Source organism: Uranotaenia lowii, chromosome 2 (genome assembly GCF_029784155.1).
Source record: "Uranotaenia lowii strain MFRU-FL chromosome 2, ASM2978415v1, whole genome shotgun sequence".
Classification (NCBI taxonomy): domain Eukaryota; kingdom Metazoa; phylum Arthropoda; class Insecta; order Diptera; family Culicidae; genus Uranotaenia; species Uranotaenia lowii.
The window spans coordinates 64,476,967-64,503,573 of NC_073692.1; the positions used below are offsets into that span (position 1 = coordinate 64,476,967).

Genomic DNA, 26,607 nt, shown 5'->3' on the forward strand with positions numbered 1-26,607 from the left:
TCGTCTGCCTATTGTTTGTCAGTCATCATTCATCCGTCCAATAATTTTATAATCTTTAAATATACTTACTTAAAGAACACATTTTTCTCCGATAAGGTCGATACCTACTTTTGAGGATTTTTTTTCTCTATTTCATTCCGTTTAAAAGTTTCGAAAAAAAATCATTGAATCTTTCTGTTTTTATTAACAAAGTAGTTTAAAAAACAAACCGGTTCCAAACTTTTAATTCATCTATTCAGCTTTATCCTTTGAATTATGTAGCTTGAGTTTCAGCACTTTCAGCCAAACTACTTACGGGCTCTTCATTGGGCTGAAAAAAAAATTGAAAGAGAAGATAGTCCAGAATGATACCAAACAACTAATGAAAAACCAATAAATCAGTGCTGAATGGTTCAACACACACAGAAGAAAAAAAAGGAATCATTTCAGCCGGCAGATTTCTGCCAAGAATGCCACAAAGGAAACAAACCGCTCGATCCAACACTACACTATTTTGAAATGAAAAACAGGAGAGAACAAAAAAAGCAGAAACTATAAACAAACCGGCCCAACAGCCTGAACAGCCTTCCGGGTATCGTCACCTGTCAGCGAGGGCCACCGGTCATTAATCTTCCGCCTCTGATTCAGCTCCGCCACCTTGGACAGCACCTTGGACCGGTCCTGCAGCCGGGGGGCCACGTGTCTCCGGAGATCGTCATTCTGGTCCACTAATTGATAGATGGCCTAGTTTTTTCGGGTCCGGGAGGAAGTGCGGCGACGTGTCCGTCAGTCAGTCATTCCGAACGGAAAACCGGAGGGGAAAGGATGCAGTTTGGGTTCCATGGAAAGAGGGTCGAAATTGGAAAGTAAATATATTGGGAAAAACACCTCTCCGTCCGACTGAATTCATCATTCGGAGCAAGGACTAATCGAATTCGAAAACGGACTGAAAATGTGATAACGTTTACCTAATATTATTGGAAAGGGGTGAAAAAGTAAGAAAGAATTGATTTCTTGAATGAGATAAGTCAAAGGTGAGGCTTTAAAAGTTAACTGATGATTAATATTCCGATAATACGACACAGAAGATGAAGAAGGAGTTTACTGTTGCTATGGGGAAATGAAACTTACAAACAAAGTTTCTTGTAAACAGTATAAGCCAATAGTTCAGATTACAGATTCTAGTATTTGGAAAATTAGAATATAAAAATGCATCAGCCGTCATGTCATGTTTACTCGACAGACTTAACAGCTGTCGAATGTTCAAAAGACGAATTGAAAGTTGAATCGGAATATAAAAAATATTAAAAAATATTTTTAAAATCGCCATGTGGAGATTATATGTAACATGCAAATAGTAAGTGTATTATTTTTATCTTTTCAGCGTTATCTGATTTCCAGCATAATAATTTTGCTATAACAATTAATCGTGAAGCAGAATCCATTGTGATGCAGAATTGTTCTGGTTAATCACGAAAGCGTTCATGGAATTTTAGTTGTATAAATTTAAAAAAAAAAAAAGATTTCCATAACAAAGCATTTATACATTAAACCTTTTTATAAATCACTAGCTTACCCGGTAAACTTAGTTTTACCTTCAACTTGATATAAAGTTTTAAATGATTAACTTTTAATACACGTCTTTCAATCATTTGGGCTCATGTTTTAATGAAAATCGTCTTCAAATTAAACGAGCTGTGTTTCATCTGAGTTCCAAAAAACCAAACGAAAAGTCTAAGGTGCGTTTTTTTTTTTAAATATATCTTTATTCGTACCAATTCATCATTACATTTATATTACATTAATACATTAAATTAGGTGTTCAGTTCAATAATGAACTTTCAGAGCCCTATAGTTAAATAATCACTAACATTTATTTATTTGACTTAAATTTGCTGAGCGCAATCAAGCATTTTTATAAAGGAGAACATCCTGTCGTGTAAAAAATATTTTAAACTCAAAACTAAAAACTAAAGCTATCCTAAATTAAAACTAATTATAGAGAGAACGAATCTCTGCGATGGAAGACTGCATCGATTTGCCTCTGAAGTTGGAGATGATTTTGTTGGCCATCTCTTCGATAGATTCAATGCCTGCAATCCGATGAAGATCTTCGGTGCTGTGCCAAGGTGGAAGCCGCAAAATCATTTTCAGAACCTTGTTCTGAATCCTCTGGATGGCTTTCTTCCTCGTCGCGCAGCAGCTAGACCAAATCGGAACTGCATACATTATCGCTGGTCGGAAGACTTGCTTGTAAATGAGCATCTTATTCTTCAGGCACAGTCGGGATTGCCTGTTGATGAGAGAATAAAGAGATTTAGTGTATTTATTACATTTTGATTGAATATCTTCAATGTGATTTTTAAAAGTAAGATTCCGATCAAGTGTAAGTCCCAAGTACTTCACGTTATCAGACCATTCTAATGAAACCCCATTAAAAGTTATGGAATGATTTTCATTAGGTTTTAAAAAATTTGCTCTTGGCTTATGGGGAAATAAAATAAGTTGAGTTTTGGAAGCGTTAGGAGAAATTTTCCACATTTTCAAGTAATTCAAAAAGGAATTTAAATTTTGTTGCAATCTACTGCGTACCACCCGTAAATTTCGACCTTTGGCTGAAAGCAAAGTATCATCAGCAAATAATCTTCTACCTTTTCCTTCTGGTACATCAGGAAGATCAGATATAAAAATATTATATAAAATTGGCCCAAGTATACTACCCTAAGGGACACCAGCTCTAATGGGTGTCCTTTCAGAGCATGCATTTTGATAGCTTACTTGTAAGGTTCGGCTAGTCAAATATTTTTGAACTATTTTGGTGAAATATACAGGAAAATCAAATCGAGCTAATTTAGCTACTAAACCTTTGAGCCAAACACTGTCAAAAGCTTTTTCAATATCAAGAAGAGCAACACCAGTTGAATAACCTTCAGATTTGCTAGCGTTACTCATATTAGTTACACTCAAAAGTTGATGTGTAGTAGAATGTCCATGACGAAAACCAAATTGTTCATCAGGGAAAATAGAATTCTGATTAATGTGAATCATCATTCTATTCAAAATAACTCTCTCAAATAGTTTACTTAAAGAAGGAAGCAAACTAATTGGTCGATAACTTGAAGGCTCTGAAGCACTTTTTCCAGGTTTCAAAATTGGAGTTACTTTGGCATTTTTCCATTTATTGGGAAAATAAGCCAAATGAAAACATTTATTGAAGATTTTAACTAAAAAATTTAAAGTGCTTTCAGGCAACTTTTTAATAAGAATATAGAAAATCCCATCTTCCCCTGGAGCTTTCATATTTTTAAATTTTTTGAAAATTAATTTAAGTTCATCAATATTTGTCTCACAAGAACTTTTAAATACATTTTGTTTAGAAAGAATATCGTCAAATTCAAGGGAAATTTGAGCATCAATTGGACTTACAACGTTTAAATTAAAATCATGAGCAGACTCAAATTGTTGGGCTAATTTTCAAGCTTTTTCTGCATTAGTTAAAAGAAGTTTATCCCCATCTTTCAAAGTAGGAATTGGCTTCTGTGGCTTTTTTCAGAATTTTAGTTAATTTCCAAAAAGGCTTTGAGTAGGGTTTTATGTCCTCTACTGCTTTAGCAAAATTTTCATTGCGAATGAAATTTAAACGACGTTTGATCTCTTTTTGAAGGTCGCAATAAATTAATTTCAAATAAGGATCCCTAGTACGTTGATATTGGCGTCGACGAATGTTTTTCAGTCGTATCAAAAACTGAAGATCATCATCAATTAAAGGTTGATTAAATTTATGTTTAACTTTGGGTATTGAAGCGGCTTTAGCATTGACTATTGAAGTTGTCAAATTTTCTACAGCCAAATCAATATCTTCTATTGAATTCAGTGGAACGTTTACATCTAAATTACGTTCAATAAAATTCATATATCGCTCCCAGTTAGCCTTTTGAAAGTTAAAAGCTGATTTTAAAGGGTTTTCAATGGGACTTTGGGATAAAGAAAATGTTACTGGAAGGTGGTCTGAATCGAGGTCCGCATGAGTAACTAATTGACTACAATGCTCGCCTAAATCCGTTAGAACCAAATTAATTGTGGAGGGATTTCTAATTGAAGAAAAACAAGTATGCCCATTAGGATATTCAACAGTATAATAACCTGCAGAGCAGTCATTAAACAAAATATTCCCATTTGAATTTGATGAAATATTATTCCAAGATCGGTGTTTTGCATTAAAGTCACCAATAATAAAAAATTTAGATTTATTTCTGGTGAGTTTTTGTAAATCTCCCTTCAAAAAATTTTTCTGTTCACCGCTGCATTGGAAAGGCAAATATGCGGCAACAATTATAATTTTCCCCATAGAAGTTTCTAATTCAATTCCAATTGTTTCTAAGACTTTTGTATTGAAAGAAGGAAGAAGTCTAAATTTGAGACGACTATTGATGACAATAGCTACACCCCCACCTTGCCGATCAAGTCGATCATTTCGTAAAATTTTAAAGAAAGCATTGCTTTTCAAGTTATTGTCTGGCTTTAAGAAAGTTTCAGTGATGGCAGCAATATGTATGTTTTGAGTTTTCAAAAATAAAAGAATTCATCTTGGTTAGCCAGCAAAGATCTCGCGTTCCAATTCATAATATTTAAACATCTATTTGGATCCATGAGGGAATCGCAAAGTCATAATAATTTTGTTAGCATAATTAAATGAAGTTTGGAAAGCTTCAAACTTGGAATTTGCTTTCAACATAAGTTGCATCATTTCCATTAAATTTTGATGCAAAAATTTTAATTTTTCCTCAGTAATCTCACCCAAATCAACAAAATTGTTAGGATCAGAAAAGGAAGGAGAAGAGAAAGTATTTGAATTTCGGGGATTTTCCCAAGCCTTCGCATGAACGTTGAGACTTGGTTTTTTCCCATTTTTATTAGTTAAACCTGAAGAGGGCAACCCATTTTCAACCACCTCTGAGAACGATAAACAACGAGTCTGTGGCGCAGAATCAGCCCAGGTAACATTAAAATCACTTCGGGTATTACCCAGCCGTGATTCCAATGTAGGCCGAGGCTGACCGCGAACAGTTAGGTTGTTTGCCGGTTTGACGTGTGAAGACGAAAAAGAGGAAGGAGGAGAAGAAACTTTTCTGGAAACTTTGGGATTTTTCCTAGAAGCAACAATTTTTGCCCTAACGGGACAGTCTAGAGAATTCGAGGAATGATTACCTGCGCAATTCGCACACTTAAAAAATTCTGTTTTTGGCTTATCACCACCAAAAAGGCATTTAGATTTTTCATGATCGAATGAGCCGCAAAACATGCATCTGGCATTCATTCTACAATTTTTAGTGCCATGACAAAAAGCTTGACAACGACGACATTGCGTAATATTTTGAAGAAAATTGGTAGAAGATTTACGAAAAGGTTCGAATTTGACTCGACAATGAAACATAAGACGAGCCTTTTCAAGAATTTGCAAATTATTAACCTGATCCTTTTTAAAATGGATCAAATAAAGTTCAGGAGCAAAACCAACACTACTGGTATTATTCGTGTTGGTTCTTTTCCTCATTTGAATTACTTGAATTGGGGAAAAACCTAACAAAGAATTTAATTCAGCTGTGATCTCATCCGGTGTCTGATCGCCAGTGAGACCACGAAGTACAACTTTAAATGGACGATCACTTCTAGTGTCGCACGTAAAAAATTGGTGTTTTTTATTATTCAAATAATTTAAAACCTTTTGAAAATCATCAAAAGATTCCGCCAATATACGAGCAGTTCCCCTTCGACCGATCTGAAAAGAAATCCTTGACGGAAGTGACGATTTCTTTTCGAAAGGCATTAAAGTCAGGAATCGTGACCGTCATTGGTGGAATCTTTTCGTTTTTAAGAGTATAAGAAGAAGAAGGTTTCTTAGTACTCTTATCAGAATTAAATATGAATATTTCCTCATCACCGATGTTATGAAGGACATCGAATGAATTGGAAATTTCAACTTTTTTGGGCGATGGACCTGAATTAGGTTCGGCGATCCGTTTTCTCCCGGCGCTTGAGCCGGCCGATGACTTTCCCCATGCTGGAAAGAAAAGAGAAAATATGAATAAAAGAAAATGAAAATTATTTAATTTTAGCACTGAAAAGTGCTGTTTGAAAAACAGGTAAGGAAAAAAATAAATAATGAAAAATGTTCCTGCAGGTACACAGCAACGATACGATGCTCCGGCGTACGTGTTGACGGCTCAACGGTACAGATGGAAGTGTTCCATCTGAGTTGATTTTGTATAGGGGCTTCTCTTCTACCAAAACTTAGATTCTTGAAACTATTACACAAACCACCTCTAATCCGAAAAACTCTCAGATACCAAACTAATAATTTTTGCTTTTTTTCGGTCTAGGGATTCAATCAAACAACTAGGCTTTTGAAGTGCCCAAAAAAGGGGACCCCCCTAGACCGAGAAACAGTCAAAATTACTATAAAGCATCAATCACAAGATTTCTGATTCAATAGGTGGCGATCAGAAAAGAAACACAAAATTATATCTAGATGAGCTATTTTGATATTGAAATTTGTTCATATCAAAACTAGACATAATTTGGTACTCGTAGGATGTTGAAATATCTTAAATTTAAGCAAAAAGTCCATCCAAGAATAACTTAATTATTCTTATCATCCTTTAATAGCATTATATCAAGATTATAACTCAATCAGATAGGATAATGACCACCAAGAAAGACAAAGAATGTCTCTTGCTTACACAAGAGCTTTCATGAAATGTTTGCTTTGAACTCAAGTACTTGTATGCAAGGTTATATTATATTGACTCCTGCCTTTCACTCAAACTATTATGAATTGTTTCAAACTTGCACAACTCTTGAAAAGTTTGGGTACAGCAAGGAGATTCGAATCTCGACCTGCAGGTTGATAGACGCGCGCGCTACCACAGAATCATGCTTGGTGCATTAAAATGATAGCTTCAAAACTTACATTTAAAGCTTTTAAACCAGGTCAATTGAGGCAGAAAAAATAATTGATTGTATCAAAGAAGATACATTTTTTTCGAAGCGACAAAAACGAAGACTCTGATATCAAAACTTTATCTCAAAAGAAAATTGAGATTGAAATTGAATAAATTTGAATTGAGTAAAAATTATAATATGTTCTTCTGATTGAGTAGTCCATCTAGTTAAGCTTATTGCAAAGCATTGTGTTCTGGAACAGTGATTTGCAATTAGTTTACAAATTATCAAAAATCTGCCAATTAAAAGAACTTTAATATCTAGTGAATAAATTTTCGTTGTATAAGAGTGATAGGACGGAGGGGGGTTTTATCGATATTCAGGAAGTAACAAAATAATTGTCTTATGAGTTCATGAGGAATCTCTCGTTATAAATGTGAATGTATAAATGGAAATAAACACTTATTGTTGAATAGAAGGAAGTATTAATAAACTTTTTTATTACCTATTTTTCTTAAGCTCCTACATATCAGCGGAAGGTAATCATAACAAAATTTTAGTGATTCTCATTTAGCAACTAAACTTTTAAAAATCAAATATTTTATATAAAATTTCAATTGTTATTTCTATGTTTTGAACCAGGTTTAAAAAACTGATTTTTTTATTATTCTGTTTTATTTTTCAGATTTAGGATTTTAATAATTTGTTGAAAACAGAAACCAGTTTGCAACAAAGATGGTATGAATAAAATTAAAAATAGTTTTTAATTCATCAAACGGCACAATCTTCACAATTAAAATAAAATCATTGGTGCAAAATGTTTAGGAGCTGGTTTTAACTAATTTTAGGAGTTTTAAAACACTTGTGTATATTTTTGGAAAACTTGTGTATATTTTTGAAAAACCTGTAAAATGTAACAAAGACATTGAAAATACACAGGTTTTGATAAAATGATCATTTTCTCGATGACCGCAGTCAATTTTGACTTCTGAGAAAAATTTACATAAGTTTTTTCTTTGATTTTGTACAGTTCCACGAAAATACATGGGTTTCACTACATTTCGAAGAAATTCAAAACAAATATGAATCTCAGATACATTTTCGTAGGTGATGGAAAGAGTTAGAGAAACATGAATATCAAAGAACGAAAGAACATAAGCCGCAAATATCATGAATTTTTCGAAAAAGATACAACGGCTCACCGACAGGACTTGAACCATTTCATAACATTAGTACTATTCTAAGATAGGTATTTTCAAAAGCAAAACGTGCTGAAGTTTTCTACATTGATTTTTAATAAATGAAAATCTAACATCAAAAAATTGAAACGCTTTCTTGTGATGCCAGAAATGAGGAAAGTTATAAATTTTCAATTGAATTTCCATAGAATTGTCGAAATACATTTTTCTCTAACTGATTTTAAGTTTTTAATGTTTGTGCTTACACTTCTGATACATACACAGCAGAATTTTAAACTACTTGTGGAATTCTATTATTAAAATGTATTCTCCTAACTGAAATTATCTATTTAGTTTAGTTGTATTAATTCTGCTTTCTGTCAAAATTGGGACTAGTAATTAAAAGTTTATCACAAAATATAGAATTGTAATTTATTTTAAGAACACAAGAAAAAAAAACAAATCAATTCCCTATATATCTTAGTAATTTTTTTAATCTTATTTAACAGGTACCGAAAAGTTTATTGAAAAAAAAATTGTTGCCTTTTTATGTTATATACATGTCCGTTTTCAATTTGATACTTAATGAATGAATAAAAAAAATAATTGAAATTCAATCGACCTCTAAAACCCGCTTTTAAACGGGTTTTACTTTAATCGACATTTTACCCAAGCAAACATTTATTATTTATTCAAATACTTATAAGGTTATTCGATAGTAACAATCTTAACTCAGAACTGATGTCAAAACCTCGAAAACCAATCCCCTACAGTTTTTCATAACTTTCTTACTTATTGATAGGAATTCATTTCTGAATACTTAAAAACAATATTTAACTCATTTCAGAGATTCTGGTTTCTAACTACCGAAAACAAAATTGTATTTGTGTTTTCATATTTAGGATTACGTATCCAGTTTAGAATTCTGGATTTCAGGTAGGAATCATATTTAAAATTTGTTTGAAATCGTTGTTTCAATTTGGTTTTACATTTCCTTCAAAATTTGATTCATGATTTTCTAAACTCATACGCATTTTTTACATTTTGATAATATTTTTCCCAATATGAAAAAAAACTTAGAAATAATTTTGAGTTTTAACTTCAAATTCCGATTCAAAGTTCCAAATAAACGAATTTTAAATCAAAAATCAGATTCGAAGTTCGAGAACTTTATTCTAATGCTTAACACTTAAACATAACAAAGCTTCACAATAGCGATCATCATTTGAATTTTTTTTATCTTAATAAGATTTGTAAGCTGAATTAGAAATACATTATAGAAAATAAGAATCATCTGTTGAATACCGAAACCCCTCGTCGCTACAAAATTCGTTGGTAGCCAGATGCTGTGAGTCGTCGCGACGCCAACAATCGATCATCACCCAACAATAGGTGGAAAACAATGGGTGGGAAATATTTCGCCCCAAAACGATCGTGACGCGATCTATTGTGTGCAGCCGAGCTCCAGCCGAAGTTTGGAGCCCGCCGTTTTTGGATCCCGAGCAGCAGTCTGGGTCAACCATCCGAACATTACATCGTGTCCGTGCATCCCGTAGTTTAAGTTGAAAACCGCATGTATTTAATTTAAGTTTAGTATATAAAAAGTCAAAAAACCAATATACATTGCAAGTTTTGTTTCTCTTAACACGGTGGTTGCATTTATTCCGCGAAATCCGGTAATTTTTAAATCCGAAATAATAAGGTGCACAAGTGGAGAAATTCGGCTAAGTCCATATTTAACCGGTCATTGACCTCGCGCCCGCAAGTTCGGTAAATGGTAATTTTATTTGCGATCCCGGACCTTCACCGTTCCTGAACCTCCCAACATATGGTCCTTCGAGCCGGATATCGGTTGAAGGCACGGGACCAGGATTTTCAACGGAATTTGCGGATAATTTAGAAAGCACGTGCCAAATTTTGTGGATCGTCCGCCATCGCTGCATGCAACAATAGACGTGGTACAACAAAGGAAACAAGGCTGCTCACACGTGTCGTTTTGGTCAAAGGCTCCCATCCCCAAAATCCAAGGTTTACTCCTGGCCAAACCACCCCGGAAGGACTAGGATCTGCATGCAAAGTTCCTGAGTTCCAGTTTACTAAATTTATACAAGGCATGAATAAATTTAGTACATGTGAGTAGCATTCCAAGGTTTCATCATTGTTTGCCTGGTATCACGCTTGGTTTTTATTACATATCCTACGAAAACGGGTTTCGAGGGCGAGCGGTTTCCGACAGACGATTGGTTACTACGGTTGGCTTACCACGGTTGACATACCAGACAGGATAATCACTACTACTTCATTACCAAAATCCGTTGGTCCAATAAGACCAAGGTCCCCAGGATTGTAGCGAGAACTGTTCCCGATTAAAAACATAAAAAATACAAGGCCCGAATTTAATCGGGAGCAGGTTAGTAGCTCTCCAATACCCACTGCGGTGCCACAAGGTGCTTCTCTTGTGTTTATTTCCCAAAGGTTGACGCGGATATGCTACCCACGTGGAACACTTCTCACGTGAATATTGGTCGTTGGTGACACGGAAGCCGGTTACACATCCACCCGAGGTTCATCATCAGCGCTATTGCATGCTAAAGTGCATGAAGGTCATTTTTCGGAAGACGAGGTCGAGTTTGAGGTTACTTCGTAGCAGCGTTCGTGAAGATTCAGCAAAAAGGCATTCTTTTTGTTGGAACAAGGTTAGTACCTGTCCAAGCATCCAGTCGAGCCTAGGAGGTGCTCCTTTTGGTTTTTCCTTTCTCTTCTGGTCCAGGCATTCTTCGGATAAGGTACCATGCCCCAACGTACCTTGAAATCGTCGCTGCTGCGTTTGCGGAACCTGATGACGTCATTCCAAGGAATCTACACGTACATGCAGAACTACGACGACCAGCGGGACGCGCGTGAGCTGGCATCGCGGTTGGAAAGGTTAGATTCGCTGTGGGAGAAGATCGATGAGGCAATGGCGGAGGTTGAGGAACAGTCGGAGGAGGAGGAGGAAGAGAGGTATGTGAAAGAGCGTTTGGATTTCCAGAATAAATTTTTTGAGCTGAAAGGTTTTCTCCAATCCAAAATACGGGAATATCCCGTATCGAGTGCATCCCTGCCGGTTAACGAGTCTACTTTCGCCGCAACTTCCCATCCGCACGTTAAATTGCCTTTGATCAGTCTGCCTAAGTTTTCCGGAAACATCGAAGAGTGGTTGTCATTTCGAGATCTGTATTTGTCCCTTATTCATCACTCTGAGGATCTACCTGTGATTGAAAAGTATCATTATCTCCGGAGTCAACTAGAAGGAGAAGCCCTCTCTGTTATATCGTCACTTGCGTTAACCCAAGCGAATTACACGGTAGCGTGGGATTTGTTGGTCAAAAGGTATTCGAACAGCAAAGCCCTTAAGCGAAAACAAGTTCAAAATCTTTTCGAGCTTCCTTTCATCAAACGAGAATCAGCATTCGAGCTTCAAGCATTGGTCGAAGGTTTTGAGAAGGCAACGAAGGTATTAGATCAAGTGGTCCAGATTGCTGACTATAAGGATTTGTTGCTGATTCATCTGTTGTGCTCGAGGTTTGACGAAAAAACGCGACGTAGCTGGGAGGAGCACACTTCAACGAAGGAAGAAGAAACTCTGAAGGACTTGGTTGAGTTTCTGCATCGCCGTATTCAAATATTGGATTCACTCCCCGGGAAACCCTCCGAACAACATCCACCTCCTATTCGAAAGGCCATCCAATCCAAGGTTACTAATCATGGTGCTTTTCATACTCCACCCCCCAATTGCGTTTGTTGTTCTGAGAATCACCCACTTTTTACTTGTTCATCTTTCGAAAAACTTTCGGTTGGGGAAAGAGAATCGGTGCTACGCCAACACAATCTCTGCCGAAATTGTTTTCGAAAAGGGCATCAAGCTCGAGACTGCAAATCCAAATTCTCGTGTCGTCGATGCAAAGGCCGTCATCATACCCTCGTGTGCTATAAGGCGGGAGAGAACTCTAAGAGCACACCATCTGACGGAAATACACCTAAACGAAATGGTAACCCTAATCCCCAGGCAGGTACTTCGAATGCTACAATCAGCTCCAATATCGGGAGGTCAGCGAGAAAGGTTCTTTTGGCTACGGCAGTTGTTCTACTGGAGGACGACTATGGAAATTCGGTTTCAGCTAGGGCACTTTTAGATTCGGGATCTGAGTGCAACATAATATCCTCACATTTCTCGCAACTACTTCGGTTCAAAAGGAACAGAGCTGATGTACAAATCAGCGGAATAGGTCAATTCCCTACTAATACCAAGGAAAAGATTCGTGCTATGGTTCGCTCGAAAAACTCTAATTACGCCCAAATTATGGATTTTTATGTATTACCGAAAGTAACAGAGGATTTACCCACATCTTCTTTCTCCGAGACGGTTTGGAATCTGCCGAAAGGAATCACACTAGCCGATCCAGAGTTCTTCAGAACTCATCCAATTGATGTTTTACTCGGTGGAGAGTTTTTCTTCAATTTCTTTTCCTCTAAGCAACGCCTGCCGTTGGGAAATGGTCTCCCAAGTTTAATTGATTCGGTTTTCGGGTGGCTAGTGACAGGAAGCGTAGCAAACAGCAAGGAAGAACCAATTTTATGCAAGCATTTGGCGGTTTTGGATTCGTTGGAGAATCTTATGGCGAAGTTTTGGGAATGCGAAAACGGCAGTCGCACCGAAAACTATTCTGTAGAAGAAACACAATGCGAAAAGCTTTATTTGGAATCGGTAAAACGTGGGGAGGATGGTCGTTATACGGTAGCCCTACCGAAGTGCGAAAATGCGTTGAACAAATTGGGGGATTCCAAAACGTCAGCAATGCGACGGCTTCTGAACCTTGAAAAACGACTCTCCTCTGATGAAAATTTGAAAAACGAATACCATGCATTCATGACCGAGTACTTGAATTGCGGTCATATGGGGAAGGCAGATAATCTTTCGGATAGCACAATTGCTTTTTATTTACCACACCACCCGGTTATAAAATCCTCAAGCACCACCACTCGCGTGCGAGTTGTTTTTGACGCCTCCAGTAGATCATCCTCAGGAACATCCTTGAACGACATACTTTTGAACGGCCCTGTAGTTCAGGACGATTTGCGAACTCTTATTATGCGCAGTAGATTTTTCCCGATTGTCCTTATTGCCGACGTGGAAAAAATGTTCCGGCAAATCTGGATTGACCCAAAAGACTACCCGTTGCAGCGCATATTTTGGCGATTTTCTTCAGAAGCTCCCATTGTACTTATGAACTCCGTACAGTAACATATGGTACAAAATCAGCTCCCTATCTGGCTACGCGAACTTTGAAACAGCTTTCAGACGACGAGGTTCAAAAATTTCCGCTTGCTGCTTGTAGACTTAGCAGAGATGTATACATGGATGACTTAATCACCGGAATCAACAGCATAACTGAAGCGAAGAAAATTCGCTTGGAGCTGGATGAATTGGCACTTAGTGGAGGTTTTAAATTACGGAAATGGGCATCCAACCTCCCAGAAGTACTGGAAGGAGTCATTGCTGAGAATTTGGCGATTCCTTTGGATGATGGCATTGACTTTGAACGTGATCGAACGGTCAAAACACTTGGCTTAGTGTGGGAGCCAAAATCTGATGAGCTGCGGTTCAATTTCGAAATTTCTCCAATCATTCCCGAAGAGCTTACCAAACGGAAAATACTATCCAACATTGCTAAAATTTTCGATCCGTTAGGATTACTAGGACCGGTGGTAACGAGCGCCAAAATATTCATGCAGCTGATTTGGGAGCAGAAAAATAAAGATGGTAACCCTATTGGATGGGACGAACTCCTACCCCAACCCTTATCAAACTGGTGGACAGAATTTTATTCCCTTCTTCCAAATTTAAAAGACCTCCGCATTCCCCGTTTCGTTGGTTTAGCTTCTGCGAACCAGAAACAGCTACACTGTTTCTCGGATGCCTCCGAAAAGGCATATGGTGCCTGCATGTATTTGGTTTCCAAGGACCCTACAGGAAAAACACAAGTATCTCTCGTTTCATCCAAATCAAGAGTTTCCCCCTTGAAACGCCAAACTATTCCCCGATTGGAGCTCTGTGGAGCTTTGTTAGCAGCTGAACTGTACGTGAAGGTTTTGGAATCTATGGAAGCCCCCCTTGAAACATATTTTTGGACAGATTCTAGAACCGTTCTACAGTGGTTAGCTCAAACCCCTAGCACTTGGACCACATTCGTGGCCAATCGTGTTTCTTCTATCCAGAATTTCACCCAAAATTGCACTTGGAAACATGTGCCAGGTATAATGAATCCCGCCGATCAATTATCCCGAGGGCTCAACGCTGAGCAAATTGTCACCGATCACACATGGTGGACTGGCCCACCATGGTTAGCACAGGACTCCGAGCATTGGCCAAATTCAATCAATCAACCCTGTGAAGAAAATGTCCACGAAGAAGAACGAAGGAAGGTTGTAGGTGTTGTAGCTGAAAACGAAGGCACATTCAACGATTGGTATTTTGGTCACTTTAAATGCTACTTTAAACTTCTTCGAGTTACCGTTCTATGTCGCCGGTACCTTTACAATTTGGGAAAACCTGCTGAAGAGAGAATAAAAACAACAAGGATCAAACTTTCCGAACTCATCGATGCCGAAAAACAACTCGTTCGTTTGGTTCAAAAAGAAGTTTTCTCATCTGAACTGAAAGCCTTAAGGAAATCTGGTTTCGTTCATCGATCGTCGAGGCTACGCTGGCTGGTTCCAATGGTACGCGAAGATGGTATACTCTGCATCGGTGGGCGGCTCGAGCACTCAGACCTGTCCACAGAAAGCAAACACCCTATGATAATCCCTGGAAAGCATCAATTCTCAAACCTTCTAGCTGAAATTTACCACATCCGATTGCTACACGCTGGCCCACAGTTGATGCTAAGCTCTATGCGTCTAAAATTCTGGCCATTGAGTGGAAGAGACCTTTGCAGACGAATAACACACCAATGCTTAACCTGTTTTCGCATGAAACCCAAACTCCAACAACAATTTATGGGCCAATTACCATCACCACGTATCCAGGCATCCAGAGCATTCACCCACACAGGAGTGGACTATTTTGGTCCCGTCTACATACGACAAGGATACAGAAAGGCACCGATCAAGGCATACGTTGCTGTTTTTGTGTGCTTTAGCACGAAGGCGGTACACCTCGAGCTGGTTTCGGACTTGTCCACCGCCAAGTTCATCCAGGCTCTCCGTCGCTTCATAGGAAGAAGAGGGAAATGCGCCACTCTTTATTCCGACAACGGAACAAATTTTGTCGGCGCACGTAATCAACTCAAGGAACTGCTCAAAACTCTACGAAGCCGCGGCCACCACGACGAAATGCAGCAAGTATGCAGTGAAGAAGGCATCGATTGGCAGCTGAACCCTCCCTCCGCTCCTCACTTCGGTGGCTTGTGGGAAGCCGCTGTCCGCTCCGCCAAAAAACATCTGCTACGCGTTCTGGGAAATTCCTCTGCCTCCCACGAAGATTTTGAAACTCTCCTTGTCCAAGTCGAAGCCTGTCTCAATTCTCGACCTTTGACGCAACTTTCCGACGATCCCAAAGACTTCCAACCGCTCACGCCAGCTCACTTCCTCATCGGCTCCTCTATCCATGCGCTCCCCGAGAAAGACCTTAGCTCAACACCTGAAAACCGACTGAAGCAGTACCAACTGATGCAGCAACAGCTCCAACGTTTCTGGCGAAGATGGCACATCGAGTACTTGACTCAGCTCCAACCTCGAGTCAAAAACTGGCAGCCTCCGATCAAGATCGAGCCCGGCCGGCTTGTCATCATCGTCGATGAAAACCAAGATGGCCCGTATTCACCAAGTGCACCCTGGAAATGACGGTGTAACCCGAGTTGTCACCTTACGAACGTCTAATGGTTATATGACTCGCCCTGTAACCAAAATTTGCATGCTTCCCATTCCAACAAACGATGAAAACGTGTCTTCAGGTCCAGACACCTCCGTGAAGACTACTGAAATCTAGCTATTTCAGGGGGGTCGGGATGTTGAATACCGAAACCCCTCGTCGCTACAAAATTCGTTGGTAGCCAGATGCTGTGAGTCGTCGCGACGCCAACAATCGATCATCACCCAACAATAGGTGGAAAACAATGGGTGGGAAATATTTCGCCCCAAAACGATCGTGACGCGATCTATTGTGTGCAGCCGAGCTCCAGCCGAAGTTTGGAGCCCGCCGTTTTTGGATCCCGAGCAGCAGTCTGGGTCAACCATCCGAACATTACATCGTGTCCGTGCATCCCGTAGTTTAAGTTGAAAACCGCATGTATTTAATTTAAGTTTAGTATATAAAAAGTCAAAAAACCAATATACATTGCAAGTTTTGTTTCTCTTAACACGGTGGTTGCATTTATTCCGCGAAATCCGGTAATTTTTAAATCCGAAATAATAAGGTGCACAAGTGGAGAAATTCGGCTAAGTCCATATTTAACCGGTCATTGACCTCGCGCCCGCAAGTTCGGTAAATGGTAATTTTATTTGCGATCCCGGACCTTCACCGTTCCTGAACCTCCCAACATAATCATTGAAACCCAAAACATCCAAATTATAATAATGATTTCAAGATTAAGGGCTCTGAAAGTGATTTCAATTCTTAGCTCATGTTTCAAAATTCAGAATCCGTTTTAATGAACATTTCAGAAAACGTATTGAAACTCCGAAATAGATTGAAAATTCAAATTTTGAGTCAAAATTCAGGTTCACATTCAGCTTGTAAATGAGTTTCACAATCAAAACAAGATTATCAAGATGATTTGGTTGGTAAGGAAATTAAATTGCAAGAGCAGACTTTTAATTCTGATTGTTAATTAGAATCTAAACAAAGTCAGCTCGTTTGCACAATTCAGCTGAAAATGACAAAACTGCAGGGAATTCCATATGTTTTGGCGTATTGTTCTACATTATTTATAACGCAATTTTTTCAAGAACCAAATTTCAAACTAAACTCTTTGACTTGGATCGAGTTTGCATAGATCTGGTTTGAACTGCAAAATTTTAATCTTTTACTTTTACTTTTTAAAATTAGATAGATTTTTAGAAATTTTTTTTAGGCTTTCTTAAAAAAAAATTAGTCAAAATCAAATGAAAAATATTAAGCTGAGCAGATTCCTCGGTTTTACTCGGACTTGCCAGAATATTTAATAAACAAAAATTGGGAAATGTTCGGCACGGCCCGGTTGCCCAGATTTTGATGAAAAAAAATCTGATTTTGTCCAAAATTATTCATATTTGTTAACCCTTCGTTTCATAAAGTAAGGGTTTAACGAATAAAATTAAACGAAAAATTCAAATTGCATCATAAAAATTTTGAATTTTGACTCCCAAAAATGTAATATTTCAAGCTTAATTTACTGAAATAAACATAAACGATTTTTGGGAAGTCTGAAATACGAACCAAAATCTGTTCGATGAAAAAAATTATTCAAATTTATTTTTTCGTATATAGTTTCTGGATTTTCGTCAAAATGTCCCGGATGTTGCCCGGATTGTGGTATGAAAATTTGGAGCTATAATGCTCAAATTTTGCCAGGTTTTAAATAAAATAGCCTGGATACGTGCGGGAGAACATCTGGCAATCTTGAGCTAAGTTCACCAGATTTTGTTGCAAATTTAATGATTTCAACAATCAATGAAAGTAAGTTTCCTATTTTTTTTACTAGAGGATTCTTTAAACAAATCTTAATAATCTTTTGAAAGATTTTAGGATGTATTTTCAAAAGTTTCCTATTTATGTGAAAGAACTTAAAAATAAAAAATAATTTTTTTTTAAATTTTTTATTATTCATGCATTGCTTGAGCAAAGATGAAAATGCAAAAGACGACGAGTTGCTAGATTTTTCCAAAAAGATATGATGAAAATAATAAAAGGTGATCAAGTATCATCATTCTCGTCTAAGTAGTTGCAATGTTGAAAGAAAGATAAGATAGTTGGACTGCCAGTCTTACGCTTCTGAAGAGCCTATTGAAAAATTGATCACCTCAATGGAAAATTTGACTGCAATATGTTTGGGAAACATTCTCAGGGAGTGGAAAATTTTGAAAATTACAGGTTGTTATACTGACTACGAAAAGTTTTAAATTCATATGAAGTCCAAGCGCTATCGTATATTTTTGACGGGTTTTCTCTCTACGGATGGAGGGTGGGGGTGCTCACCCTGCGCCCCCCCCCCCCCTTCATAGGACCGCGCATGTGGCTAGTCAATTGTAAGTTAAAAGTTAAAATTTGGATCAAAACGTATCATACAATTTTAGTCTCCACTAAATTACCTAGAAGGAAGGTAAAATATAGACACCAAAACTGCTGTTCAAACCTTTCAACACCCCAGATGCTTACCTCAATCAAATCAACGGGAAACGGTGGCGAAAAGGATGCCTCTTGAATTGGGTCAATTGGATTACTGGCGGTATAATTAAATCATTTTCAAAGTGCTATCCTCGAATTAAAAACATTGCCATTACCTTCTCCGTTTTATTACTATTTTCTTGTGGAATTCGATGGGATCCTCTTGTTGATCTAGACTGGTATTAACATTCTTAAATCCAATTTTTAAATCTATGTAGACCTCTTTCCGGTTAGCACTTGGCTGCTCGTCATGTTCTGCCTCCGATTGTTCGGTTGTTGTTGTTTCCACTTGCAACTCGTCTTCCTGTGATTGATCATCTGTTGATTCTGGAACTTCATTGTCTTGATCCGTTTTAATTTCCTCATCTTCAGTCGGACTAACATCAGCCATTTCCATTGCTGTCTCATCTTCGCTCTTCTCTACTTTCGAACACTGTTGCGCACAATCGCAAACCGCATTCGATTGATGTTCATAATGTTGGTGGTAAATGGTCTGCTTATCGGAATTCAGGCTCACGGAAATTTTCTTATCATTCCAGCCAGACTCACTGCTCTTCCGCTTCCGGTTGCCATCATCAAACACATGACTGACAGTGTGCCGATCCATTTCCTGCTCCACATTTCTTCGCATATTATAAGAATCAGCGGGATCAGAAGAATCGGTTTGCCCGGAAGTGCCGTCATCGCCACCGGAAACGCCCTGGTGCCACAGGTAATCGCCGTCTCCGTTCCCTTCAACAAAATGCTCCAATCCTCCCAAACCTGAGCGTAAACTTTGATGGCTCTTATCAGTGTCATAATCAAACGCTGATTCAACTTCGCCCTCACTGACCCCCACTTCTTCACCCGACTGCTGCTCACCCTCAATGGAGAGTAATTTTCTTTTGAATCTGCCCGGCATGGTTAAGTCTCTTTCATCGCTGCCGCTGCCATTGTCATCGAGTTTCCTTTCACCGGCGACGACATCACGCCACTTTTCCACCGAAGACGACAACATCAGGCCAACTGTCGTGTCATCGATTTCCGTCGATGATTCTCCCCTCACTTTTCTTGATGGTCGCCTGGCCACAACCACATCTTCCCCGGCCAAAGTCGGATTTGCCATTTTATACTCATAATCATCGACTTCAACGTGGCAGCCATTCGGCTTGTTACAGTCGTTACTGTTTTGATCCTTGTTACAATTATCAGAAATCCGGTCTGCCATCCCCCTCATCATGCCACGTGGCTCTTTCTTCAACCCTGAAAAGTCGAGAAAAAAGCAGAAAAAAAATCAAATGATACAAACAAACGAAGTGGTGCCGAGAGCTCGCGCCCTCCATCAGTTGTTGAAGAATCCATTCAAATCGAGAAATTGCTAGCCTAGCTGATTAATATTCTCGCAGCAGGACTGACTGACTGAATCCTTCATTCCACCCATCGAAATTTGACGGCGTTGGCAAAATTTCCCTGTGCCGCCGTTACAACCAATAGACAGTTATGATTATTATTACCATTGAGATTGTTTGCCAGTTTGCCTTCGGGATGATAATTTCGATTCGTGGATGATGATTTTGACGAAGCTGATGGTCCTTTTGTTACGGAGAAGCACGAAAGGAAATTTGACTTTTCCCCGAGTATTGCAATGGTTGGTAAAATGTTTAACACCTTATTAGCAACAGTTGTTTATCTGGTTATGTGTCGCTGATCTACCGTAACTAACTTACATAGCAGCAAAGCCTTGCTTAATGAACTTTCAGGCATCATGGAATGTTTAATAATCAAATTTAGCTTTAGGTAAAAACTTTGAGCTTTGGGTATATAGGTAGCAGAGAACTGGAGAAAGAATTTGAACGTTGAGCACATAGGGTTAGTTGCCCTACTTTGGACCCTTTAAGCGGTGGTTTTTAAATAATCACGCTTTTCTCATAAACAAACGGGAGCTTTCTATCTTTAAAGAAGTTTATTTATAGTTCATTATCTTATCTACAAGTTTCAATGAGAATTTTCAACATAGGTTTCGCCTTTATTGAAAGATTTGCATAGATATTGATGATCAAAATTTCCATCTTTGAACCTACTGTTCCTATTTTGGTACTGTACTGGTACCTTCAATTGGACCTATATCTAAAATTCTTATAAAATATAGGATTTTTCGAAAATAAATAAACAAATTCATTAAAAGTGTAATCTTTAATAAATTATGACCATAAAAAAATATTACAGCTTTTTAACGACAAAAAAAAACTTACATTTCTGTCATGAATATTTTAAACACTTTTACTCCCCGTCAGCTCTATCAGCAGAAAAATAGCTCAAATTTTTATATGTCTACTAATTTATAGTTTATTTGCGTAAAGCTAACAAAAAATGTAAGATATGTTCAATATTGGTTCTAAATTATGCCCCAATTAAAAATTCGCACTTTTGTTAATTTATTTGGTATTCACACAAAGTTTTTGTGATGTTAGGTCTAAAAATGGAACATCGAAGTCAAAGTCTCCTATATTTGGACCCTTTACAAATTTTCCGGGTTTTCCATTGATTTTCATTTATTTTAGGAAAAATAGGTAATCTGGTTCATATTCTCCATAGTGAAAGTAAAAACCCTTTAAATATTGGCTTAGACACTGAAAAAACGTGATTTTTCCTTATTTACTCTCATTTCTCAAAACGCACCCCACTAATTGAGCTGTCTAATTTACCACTGAATAGGAGGCACATTTTTAAAAACGTTGAAAATTTTATGAGAAAGACTTTTTATGGAAAAAAGCGGCATGGAAGGATTCAGGAAGAATAAGAGTTAATTATGTACATAGCAGCATCTTTATCCTTTGCAAGCAAAATGAATTATTTACAATTTTCGGCATTTTAGGACTAAAGTAGGCTCTAGGACCAAAGTAGGAGCACTCACCCTATAAGTTGAAAACCATTAGTAGAGTTGAAAATTTTAGAATGGAAGTTTTAAGAAAGCAAACACCGGCATATCAACCAAACAACGTTAGTCTTCAGTCTGTTGAGGACAATCAAACATTCAGATTTTTTTTTTTCATTTTAGACACACATTTGGTACAAAGTTTTGCACTGTACCTACCGGATTATAACAATCAGCTTAAGACCGAATACCTAATCATTCATTCATTACTATTGAGGATTTTTTTTATCGTACAAGTTTGCCCCAAGGAACTCTGGTTATTCCCTAAATTTTATCACAGCCTTTTAAAAGTGTTTCGTACAGGAGGTGTTTTGATGAATTTTTAACTTTGCGATGTGAGTTATTAAGGATTTTCTTTTTTTTGTAAATTTGAAAAAAAAATGTTTTAATCATCTATATCTTACTCATTTTTCGTTGTAACTTTTAAAATCGCTTTTTAGTTATTATTTATTTTATTTTATTTTATTTTCATAGTTTGACGTCTCACGACATAACTTGAACAACATAAAACTCACTTGATCCATGGCAACCGTTCTCCAATTACTCGAACATCCCACATTCCCCAGATCACGCTCCACTTGATCTAACCACTTCGCTCGTTGCGCCCCCACTCGTCTCGTTCCTATTGGATTTGTAGTGAACACCTGTTTTGCAGGACAGTCGTCCGGCATTCTCGCAACATGTCCTGCCCAGCGTATCCGGCCAGCCTTATCCACCTTCTGAATACTGGGTTCACCGTAGAGTCGCGCGAGCTAGTGGTTCATCCTTTGCCTCCACACTCCGTTCTCCTGCACACCGCCAAAGATTGTTCTTAACAATCGTCGCTCGAATACTTCGAGTGTGCGCAGGTCCTCCTCGTCCTGTGCCCGTAGAGAACAACCGGTCTAATGAGCGTAATAAACAGGTTGCGCGAGGGGTAAGTCTTTTCGGCCGCAGTTGCTTGTGGAGTCCAAAGTAGGCAAGACTTCAGTGAGCCGAGATAGACAAAGTCTTCGACTATTTCCAGCTCGTCGCCGTCGACTGTGACCTTGTTATTGCTGGACAAGCGGGTTCGGTCGGTATCGGATCCGCAGGCCAGCATGTACTTCGTCTTGGACGTATAAGCTCATCGAGTTTCAATTTCAACAAGTCCGGATGTTGTAATCCATGCACAGCGATTTCCACTATCGTTCCTCAGGGTTCACCGCTTACAAGACAAATTCCGAAGAAGCAAGCTCCCATCAAATTTATCTTTATTGTAGCTAGGTCCGAAACTCAATTCAGTACTTTGCTATGCCTCTACTGCCTGAGAAAATATCCGTTGTATCAATGTCCAGCATTTCAGTACATGTCAATGTCACAGTGCGGTGAAATCTTGTGACAAACAACAGTCGTGTAAATCGAAATTTCTGTGTCGGATTTATCAAGCAAAACGTACCTATTTCACGACCAACAAACAAAACCTCTAGATAAACTCTCTACTGAGAAACCACATCCCGTAAAAGCGAATCCAGTGCTCAGCGGATCAGCAAGCCCATCAGAAATTGATCTATCCGTGCATTCCGATTCAACCGGTAGATACGGTAGGAAAATTCCTGCTCCAACACAGACAAACACCACATGCTCAATAGAAAGAATGTCAAGTTTGGAAATGAGCACCGCAGCAATCCTGTTGAAGACTACAAAAACACTGCTATCTGCCCCTTTATCCGTAGCTTAAGGAAACCAGCAAAACCACTGTCGAATACGTGGTATTCAACGGATCCTGTGAGTCCAACTCAGGATACGCGCTCAAAGATACTTTGCTCGTCGGCACTGTAGTTCAACACAATCCGCGTTCCGCCACTCGTCGAAGCGCCATCAAGGTCATCGACAAAAGAGAAGACGCTACCTGTAGATCCTGCTGCTACGTTTCGTTCCAAATACGCCAAAAGTCAAAGTCGCCACCGCATCGTTGGAGAACTGCCAATGCTAAACGCGCAAGTGCTATCGAGATCGGTACAGACGGGCACAATGTGGCCAGCCAACTGTCCGTTACTCTGCAGCCTTCGAACATCTCCGATAAGCCTCAGTTCTGCTCAGACCCTTACAAGGCAATGGAGGTAGCCGGAAAAGTGGCCCGTTTTTTCCAGCAAAAAGGGAGGATGCTGATCAGATGCTTCCACGAGCAAGGAATTGTTTGCTGCGATCGGTCCCAGGTGATGCCGACAAATTAAATTAGCGCATTAAAAATGATAAGGGAAAAGTCGGGTATGACGGACACTGTGGATAAAACGAACATTTTCAGGATTTCGGAAATTACAATGTTTTGAAAAAACCTAATGATGGGAATATATGTTACTATACGTTCTGTGTGAATGGATTAACCCGATTCCACGTAATTCGTCACAAGCGTGCAGCAAGTCAGCCGGTCGGCCCGTCGTCCAGCAAACGAGCTAGTCTGGTAGCGCATGGTTCCCTTGGTAGTTCTTGATCGGGTAGCCGGTGTTCCTCGCGGGATATAGACTTCCGGACAGGTCTGCACACTTTCGAGACCCTTTGTTGATTTACAGCAAGCAAATCCTCAGAACAGTAAACAAAACAAACAAAAACTTTCAGGCTGCACCATTTGATGTTATTTTTCTACTTAGAAATTAGTCCAAAACTCGCAACACGATCGGAAATTGCTAGCGTTCAATATCGCCAAAACGTTGAACAAACAAATAATATGGACGATCCCTTTTGCCAACCCCTGACTCAAAATTTAAAACCTGAAGGCCATAGAGCATCTCTTAACACTCCTATATGGAAATTTTCATCTCAATCCAACGTATAACAACTCCAGTATCGCAAAAGCATTGAACAATTGAAATGGACGACCCCTTTGGCCGACCCCTGACCCCGAATTCTATTCTTGGCATAATTTGTTCTTCACTCAAAACTGCTATATGGAAATATCCATCTCAATCCGATGTATTATAAGGTCAATATCTCAAAAGTATCAAACAGTTGATATGGACGACCCCTTTGGTCGACCACTGATCCTAGCTTTGAAACCTAGAATCGATTTTTCGTCCCTCAAAACACTCATGTGCCAATTTTCATCCCAATCAGATGAATTATAACGCCAATATCGCTAATACGATATCTGTCATGTAAAGGGGTCATTCGAAGATCTAAAAACATTTTTCATTCCTCATTCCTGGTCCTAATGAGTATCTATACCAAATTGAGGCTCTCTAGCTCTTAAGACGGCTGAGCCTATAGAGGACAAACAAACAAACATACAGAAATTGCTTTTTATATATAAAGTCTGTTCTTGCTCTTTACTCTTACATAGATTTTCATAAGTGATACATCGAAGCAATCATGAAAACCTGAAATATATTGAGGCAACCCATGATTTGATCATCAAGCATATAGAGTGAAAATTTAGGCAGTTCTATGTTAGTCTTTTAACAAATCAGATCAATAAGTTATCTCTAAGACGTAACATTTTTGGCGACGAGGATTCGAACGAATCTATCAAGATAGTCCTTCGAAATGGGAGGAGAATCCAACCACGGTCAAACCGGTTCCAGTCAACGCCAAGCAGCCAGTTCTAGCCAAGGCCAAGCCGACATCCAGCTGGCAATCCTACGGTTGCTCGAACATCTGGCAAACCAGCAGCAGCCTCAGCAACATAATCCGGAACAAATCCTGGAATCCCTTTCGTCATACATTTCCGAATTCGTTTACGATCAGGAAAACGGATTGACGTTCCAGCGGTGGTTCTCCCGGTATCAAGATCTGTTCGAGAACAACGCACGGCAGTTGGACGATGCTGCGAAGGTCTGATTGCTGCTCCAGCGATTTCCAGCGATAAACTGAAAAATGATGAAAACTCAAATGGGACGGACTTGCTATGAGCGGCAGAGCTGCTATTTCAACTATATTCTGCCTGCACTTCCCAAGGACATCGATTTCCGAGAAACGGTATCAACCTTGAAGAAAATTTTCGGCAGCCAGGTTTCCAAGTTCCAAAAGCGTTTCCAGTGTCTCCAGATTGTCAAAAACGATTTGGATGACATCATCGATAACGGCGGAAAGGTAAACCGTGCATGCGAGGATTTCGAGTTCCAGAATCTCACTCTGGACCACTTCAAGTGTTTGGTATTCGTCAGCGGTCTGAAATCGGCGAAACACGCTGATGTACGAGCCAGGTTGCTGACCAAAATGGAGAACGAAACAAACGAAGCCCCAGCCACTCTTCAGTCGCTTATTGACGAGTTTCAACGCCTCGCCAATCTGAAGGAAGACACGTCGATGATTGAACATCAATCAAGCTTCAAATCATCCGTTCACGCCGTCAGAAACACGAAAAGTGCAACGAGTGCGTCGCAGCAAAATTCTCCGAAGCTACCCAAGTCACCGTACTGGCAGTGCGGTCAAATGCACTTTATGAAAGAGTGCCCATTCAACAACCATCTTTGCCAGAATTGTAACCGCACCGGCCACAAGGAAGGTTACTGTTCTTGTAATCACAAAAGCACCGCCAACATCACAAGCACAGTCCAACACAACGATGGCATGAAGCGTTCCCGAAACCAGAGGGATGTTCATCATCAACCAAGTTGGACATCGTGCAAGCCGCAGGAAATTTGCTATCACTTCTAATAAATTATGCCAGTGATATTTCAATCATTTCCGCAAAAATGTGGAAACAAATCGGCAAGCCTACCATGAAGCCTTTTTCGAGCCAAGCACGAATGCATCTGGTCAACCGCTAACCCTCCTTAGCGAATTCAGCTGCGATGTTACAATCAACGGCCAAACCCAGCAAGCAAGGTGTTTCGTGACGTCGGTTTCCGGTTTGATCTATGGTCTATTCCGTTTGAATCGATCTGCAATCAAGGCGCAACATTTTTAACCGGAAAGCAAACCAGGCCAGAAATTGATTCGATCGAGGGGAGAAACTCTCGAAGATGCTCTTCAAACGCCATCACTTCTACTTCCTTCGAAGCCAACTCGAAACGTTCAACCGAAAACATGGTGCCATCTCCAAACAGTTCAAGCCCGGTGACATAGTTTACGCGCAGGTACATCACAAGAACTCTTGGTCCTGGAAAGCCGGGGTGGTCATCGAGCGGAATGGCAATGTGAATTACAACGTTCAGCTTCAAGAATCTCAACGTCTCATCAAGAGAGATGAATTGAAGTGGGGTTCTGCACCATCTTCCGGTTCCGGCACT

At 39.1% G+C, this 26,607-nt stretch overlaps 1 protein-coding gene across 1 annotated transcript in view; it reads right to left on the bottom strand.

Moving 5' to 3' along the window:
- Nucleotides 1–208: 208 nt before the first annotated feature.
- The window catches only part of LOC129741484 (uncharacterized), a 41,188-nt gene continuing 14,789 nt past the window's right edge, over nt 209–26,607 (bottom strand). The window contains exons 3-6 of the mRNA XM_055733225.1: nt 18,621–19,746; nt 18,496–18,559; nt 544–723; nt 209–310 (exon numbers count right to left, since the gene is read on the bottom strand). Coding sequence (XP_055589200.1) covers nt 254–310; nt 544–723; nt 18,496–18,559; nt 18,621–19,746 — 1,427 coding nt within the window. The 3' untranslated portion in view covers nt 209–253. The remainder of the gene's footprint in view (nt 311–543; nt 724–18,495; nt 18,560–18,620; nt 19,747–26,607) is intronic.